This window comes from Rhinopithecus bieti, unplaced genomic scaffold (assembly GCF_001698545.2).
Source record: "Rhinopithecus bieti isolate Rb0 unplaced genomic scaffold, ASM169854v2 scaffold_1466, whole genome shotgun sequence".
Classification (NCBI taxonomy): domain Eukaryota; kingdom Metazoa; phylum Chordata; class Mammalia; order Primates; family Cercopithecidae; genus Rhinopithecus; species Rhinopithecus bieti.
The window spans coordinates 214,651-221,447 of NW_016803386.1; the positions used below are offsets into that span (position 1 = coordinate 214,651).

The window sequence follows — 6,797 nt, forward strand, 5'->3', positions numbered from 1 at the left end:
TCTACATAACTCATGGGTTAAAGAATCACAATACAAATTATGAAATATTTTGAAGTATCAACTAAAGCACCATATATCAAAAATGTCTTGTAACTCCCTCATAGTTTCTGATCCTTCCTTTTTTTCACAAATTTTTTCTCTTTCTTTCTTCTTCTTCCCCCCTGCCCCTGCAGAGATAGGGTCTTGCTATGTTGACCAAGCTGGTCTCAAACTCCTGGCCTCAAGCAATCCTCCCATCTTGGCCTCCCAAAGTGCTGGGATTACAGGTGTGAGCCACCATGTCTGGCCCTTTTTTTTTTTTTTTTTCACAATTTTAATGTATGTATTTTTAGGTCTCTTGGAAATTGGCCTATTCTCTGTAGTCCTAAGGAGATGAATTCTGTTTGTTGCACCTAGTTTCTCATGGCATTTTTGTTCCTTGAGGTGCTTTGTAAATTCCACTCATCTTCCATATTTGACCAAAGGAGCCCTTGGCTGTGGAGGTGTCCCTATGGGGCAGGTCATGTGAATTTGGAAAGAACCACTCTGCACAGCATAAGCCTATAATTCTAATTCTAATTTATCTCAGGGGACTCTTTGGGTCCAACAGCCAAGGGCAGCAAGCCAGCTTTACTAGTTTTACCAGTCCTCTTTTGAAGTACAAGTTGACAGCATTTTCTAGTCCCTGAATTTCTGCAGGAAACACAGTTTCAGCATCAGCTCTTGCTCACCACTATGGCTTCTGAGTTTTCCATCCATATGTAACACCTGTGTATACCACCCCCTCTTGCATTCAAATTTACTTATGCTAGTAAAAATGTTTTTGTGACATTCTTTCAAGCACTTCTGTATGCTTATAATGGAAGCATATAGATCAGCACAGTCACCCACATTGCCTGAATGGCCAGTGAAGGAGTAAGTGAGCCAGCAAGCAGCCTCCAGTGTCCTTACACACAAAAAGAGGTAAAATCCTGCAGGGAAGATGACAAGACAATGGCCAAGAAAACGGCAGTAGGATACACCCCCAACTGGTTTCTCCTTTGGTGGCTCTCTTTTCCAGCCTCTGGCTATTCTGAGTGGGGCAATTTCTCTATCTCTTATCTTAAACAGTACTCTCATCCACAGAGAACAGCCAAGCCTCAATCAATTACAATCATCATGTAATTTTCTTAAAAAGAAATTGTGTTTGTAAAAGAATTTCAAAAGAAACCGTGCATCAGAAACAGATAAGAGAAGTATGTTTAGAATGCAATTCATAATAACAGCTGACAAGGGAAAATGTAAAACACATCCCTTTAATTTTTTATAATAAATACTCACATTCTCCAAAGGGTACGAAATGACACTGCCTGGGGGTAGAGCCAGTTTGTCCACTCCCTTCACCATCACCATGACAGTAGCCCGAGGACGATGAAACAGGTTACCCACTGCGAGTCCTGGCCAAGAAAGGTCCTAAACATTGAAAAGCACAAAACGGAGTTTAATTATCAACTCAGGAACCCACCTCCCCAATAACATCTAATAAGCAGAGTTAAGGGGTTCTGGGATGACACTGACAAGGAAAATTCACAGGGAAAGTAAACATTTTATTTGTAGCAGTCGCTGCAATCTCCTAATTAAGAATGCTGATTTCTACCCTTTTCATTTTCTTAAAATTCTACAGATTTGAAACAAAGTCTAATAGTAAGTTATCTCACACCTTTTGTGGAAAAAAGCAAGCAAGTAAACAAAACATAGGTACCTTTCAAATAACAGATCACAAAATAATTCTTTTCTTCATGTAGCCACAGAAATTTTCTTCCCCCACATCATTTTTTGCCCTTATATACAGCATCACTTTTATCTTTCACAGCAACATAGCAAGATGGTCATTAAAACATCCTATTTAGACTAAGCTCTTTATAAATAAAACAATTCCTACTAAAAGTAACTATCATTAGTTTACTAATAATTATTTCTCAAAGTTATTTTAACAGCCATCTGTAGTCAAGTTTAAGGTTGTAAAGAACTAGATGGTCGGGTGTGGTGTTCATGCCTGTAATCTCAGCACTTTCAGAAGCTGAAGCAGGTAGATTCCTTGTGCCCAGGAGTTCAAGACCAGCCTGGGCAACATGGCAAAATCCTGTCTCTACAAAAAATATAAAAATGATCTGGGCATGGTGTTGTGCACCTGTGGTCCCAGCTACTGGGGAGGCTGAGGTGGGAGAATCTCTTGAACCTGGGAGGTGGAGGTTGCAGTGAGCCGAGATCAGGCCACTACACTCTAGCTTGGGTGACAGAGCGGGACCCTGTTGCAAACAAAACAAAACAAAAAAAAAGAATTAGGTACAGGCTGGGTGTGGTGGCTCGTGCCTGTAATCCCAGCACTTTAGGAGGCTGAGGCAGAAAGGATTGCTTGAGGCCAGGAGTTAAAGACCTACCAGCCTGGAAAACATAGCGAGACCCTGTCTCTACAAAAAATTAAAAAATCAGCCAGGCATGATGGCACGCACCTGTAGTCCTAGCTACTCAGAAGGCTGAGGCAGAAGGCTGAGGCAGGAAGATCCCTTGGGCCCTGGAGTTTGAGGTTGCAGTGAGTCATGCAGACTCAAACTCAGCTTGGGCAACACAGTCAGACCCTGTCTCTAAAAAAAGAACTAGGTACAAATTTCATCCTTAAATGTAAACAACCAATCGTATTCACTTTGGTTGCCCAAAGACTACAAAAAGCTCAGAGGTTCTGCCCTTAGGCCTGGCAGTAAAGCAGTTCCCAGGCAGAATTTCTGTTTTCAGGGGTGCTCAGGATTTGGAGAAAAGTTCCTTTCAGTGACTGATGATATATATCTAGAGACCACATCAAAAGCACCAGACTTACAAAGAGAAGGAGATGATAGCACAGAGCAAGCTGCATTTCCTTTCTTCTGAGCCCTTAGCTTCTGATCTCTCATACTGACTGGATCTAGACCCTCCCACTCCCTACAATCACATAAGCAACCAATTACAACAACAGGTCACAGCTTCATTCTAGGAAACCGAGGTCCTTGGCTGCCCCACGGCTACTGACTACACTCTTTTCCTAACCTCAGGCATAATGCATATATATTTTATCATTCATAGTGAATCTATCGCCTATTCAAAACAAAACAAAACAAAGTAGATATCCTATTAGCAGTAGGACAGATGCATTCTCTAATATATAAAGAATTTCACTACAATGAATAAACAATTATATAGTTAATGATTTCTAATGATTTGTTTCAGAAGCCAAGCTTGAAGCACTTATCCAAAATCTTCCCAACTACAAATGGGCTTTTTAAAAATTAATTCATTTATTTTTAATTGAGATGGGAGTCTCACTATGTTGCCCAGGCTGGTCTCAAATTCCTGGGTTCAACTGATCCTCCCACCTCGGCCTACTAGAATGCCGGGATTACAGGCATGAGCCACTGCGCCTGGTCCAGATGAGCTTTTTAACTTTTGTAATCTGTACCAAATGTACCTACATTTGTTTGATGCTTTCTTGGGCTATTAGCAGAAATCAGTAAAAATGTTCTTAGAAGCAGCTCCAAAGATTTAAAAAAATATATACATACTTCTTTCACAGAGAAGCCCATGGACAATGCAGCCACGTCTGGGATCCGCTCTCCTGGTATAGGCCAATTTCCATTTCGGAAAACAACAGACCCCGGTGATCGTAATATACTAAACTCGTTCCCCAAAACACCTGAAAAGAAAACAGATTAGTAAATGAATTATCAACACCATAAATCATTTACCTTGACAATTATTAAATATAATACATGTTTCCCCATTCACCACTGACTTAGCATATTAAATTATGACTGGTCAAAATGCTGAGTCCTAAACAATAACAAATTCTTTTTCAAAGTATCACTCTAAGGATTTAAGTCCACACATTCTGCTGGAACAAAAGTACAACTATCAGAGCCTCTCTGAACCTATTCTGGTTCAGGGACTGCCTGATAAAAACAAGAAACAAACAAAATCTCAAAAAGAGATCAACAAAGGTACGACTATAAAACAGGGTTTCCTAATGATATAGACACCTTCCTACTGATGGCTCTTAATGGAGGCATGTAGCAATTTGGCAGGAATTAGAAATCAGTGGCATATCTCCAAAATTTAAAAAACAAAGCCCAGGCCCAGACTAAAAAGGAAGAAAAGAAGCTTGAAATCTCTAAATTATTTCTACCATCAATCCTGTCTACACAATGCAAATTCATAAAGTTCCTAGTATTTCACTATAAGATTTTAGCAGGTTAGTATGTCTTAGGATAGGTAACATCTTTCCTTATGTCCCACAGGCAACCCTAGTGAAATAAGGACTCTCAAATGTTGGTGGGATGGGGCATACATGTCACAAGGAGAAACACAAAAACACTTCAGACTTTGGAAACAAAGTCCAGGAAATTGTAGTTGACATGTCAAGAGGGTAAGAAAAGGTATTCTGTAATGATAAAGTCAACTAGTCTAAGGTTTTGGGATTAAAAGATAAAGATGAGAAAGGGGCTATTTTATAAGCCCTCGACAGCTAAGGATGACGTATTTGGCCTCTTCATCCATTATCTAGTAACCTAGTGATGTCTAGCTTACACAGGGACAAGTAGCTAATTTCAGTCACTGAAAGGAACTTTTCTCCAAATCCTGAGCACCCCTGAAAACAGAAATTCTGCCTGGGAACTGCTTCACTGCCAGGCCTAAGGGCAGAGCCTCTGAGCTTTTTGTAGTCTTTGGGCAACCAAAGTGAATACGATTGGTTGTTTACATTTAAGGATGAAATTTGTACCTAGTTCTTTTTTTAGAGACAGGGTCTGACTGTGTTGCCCAAGCTGAGTTTGAGTCTGCATGACTCACTGCAGCCTCAAACTCCAGGGCCCAAGGGATCTTCCTGCCTCAGCTTCCTGCTTCAGCCTTCTGAGTAGCTAGGACTACAGGTGCATATGCCATCATGCCTGGCTGATTTTTAAATTTTGCATTCCTATGAAAAAAATTAGCTCCAAGTCTAGAACAAATGTTAGCCACACCTAGTATGGGAAAATTAGACTTTAGTAAAGCATCAGTGTTATTCTCTTGACCTAAGGAAAGTACCACTAACAGGGTATGGAAATAAAGTTGGAAGCAACAGTAAATGTTTTGGTGTTGCAGTATTGACAGTAAATAAAAGGCTTCAGGATGGTGCCGATACATACTCTTACAAATTTCAATTCAGCATAGCCGTCAGAACAGGAACTTCCAAACTGCTCTAGCTGAAGACAGACCAAAAAAATTTAGCAGAATGGAATGGTCTTTTGTAACTGATAGATATCTTGGTTCACTAAAGTAGTAGTACTGCAAACACTAAGAAAAATGAGTAACCAAGAGACCTATGCTTCCCAAGAACCATACACATATTTTGTTTGTTTGTTTGTTTGTTTGTTTTGAGACAGAGTCTCGCAGTGTCGCCAAGGCTGGAGTGCAGTGGCACAATATTGGCTCACTGCAACCTCCGCCTCCCAGGTTCAAGCAATTCTCCTGCCTCAGCCTCCCGAGTAGCTGGAATTACAGGTGTGTGCCACCATGCCTGGCTAAATTTTGTATTTTAGTAGAGACGGGGTTTCACCATATCAGCCAGGCTGGTCTCAAACTCCTGACCTCAAGTGATCAGCCCGCCTCGGCCTCCCTATGTGTTGGGATTACAGGCGTGAGCCACCGCACCCAGCCCCAGGTACCATACACATTTAAAAAACCATATTTTGATTTGGAGATACCCTTGTTTTGAGACATGGCCCTACTCATTCAATTCCAGCAAACCTATACCAAATAACTTTGCCCCGACTTCATAGTTTCAACTTCCATGCTTGTACAACAGTCCTTCAGAAGCCCAGAGCTTTAGAAAACCTTAGAGTCAGGGACTCCTATAAAGAGAAAGGTCATTTGTCCAAACTTCTGCTCATTGTAAGTATAAGCACGTCTCAGGGATACCTGGCAGAAAGTCACCCCTCCTCTATTTCAATACTGCCAGTGATGGGGACACCACCTCAATATATGAACTATATTTGCCAGCAACTGGCTTCATTTTCCCAACATTCTAATCCTTTGAAAAGTTTTTCCTTGTACTGAACTGAAATGGGCTTCCTAAATTTCAACTTCCTATGCTATCACTCCCTGACTCAGTCTCACCAGATAACCTCATCTCCAGCTTCAGAGAAAACAGAGGAATTTCTTGAGCTACCTGCTTCCTCTCCCTACCACATATTTATCTGCACAAGCCCCTATCTATATCTCCTCTCCCTCCAGACATGAGGGCAGGGATGTCCCTCCTCCAGTCTAAGACAATCCTGTGTTCAGCCTTCTTAGGGACCTTTGTTCCTTCACTGTTTATTAAGTAAGCCACTCTTCTATCAGAAGCTAGGTGGCTATATGGTAACAGCCATCAAAAGATGGCCCTATAGAATACAAGCTCCATGAAGGCGGGGATTTCAGTGCAGTCTTGTTCACACACTATCCCCAGGGCTGAGAAGAGAGCCCGACACATTGGTGCTCAATAAGTACTTGTTGAGTTAATGAATGAATGAAGTCACACCTCAAACCACCAATTTTCTCCCTCTCCACTGGCCCTTTCACTTCAGCATAAAAATAAACTCAGGGCACTCCCATTCTATAACTAAAACCATAAAAAAACCTCCTTTGGTCCTACCAGTCTCCACCAGCTACCAGCCTTGCTCCCCTTCAGAGGAAGAATCCAGGAAGAGCAGTCAACCACCGTTTGCTTCTATACTTCATTTCACATTTACTACTTAACCCACACAATTTTTTTAAAACTTTAATTTTTTTTTTTT

The 6,797-nt window shown here is 41.1% G+C and overlaps 1 protein-coding gene across 1 annotated transcript in view; it reads right to left on the minus strand.

Moving 5' to 3' along the window:
* Positions 1-6,797, minus strand: part of ATP6AP2 (ATPase H+ transporting accessory protein 2) — a 28,249-nt gene that overhangs the window by 16,232 nt on the left and 5,220 nt on the right. Inside the window, exons 2-3 of the mRNA XM_017882266.1 lie at positions 3,552-3,682; positions 1,300-1,431 (exon numbers count right to left, since the gene is read on the minus strand). Of these exons, the coding sequence (XP_017737755.1) occupies positions 1,300-1,431; positions 3,552-3,682 (263 nt within the window). The remainder of the gene's footprint in view (positions 1-1,299; positions 1,432-3,551; positions 3,683-6,797) is intronic.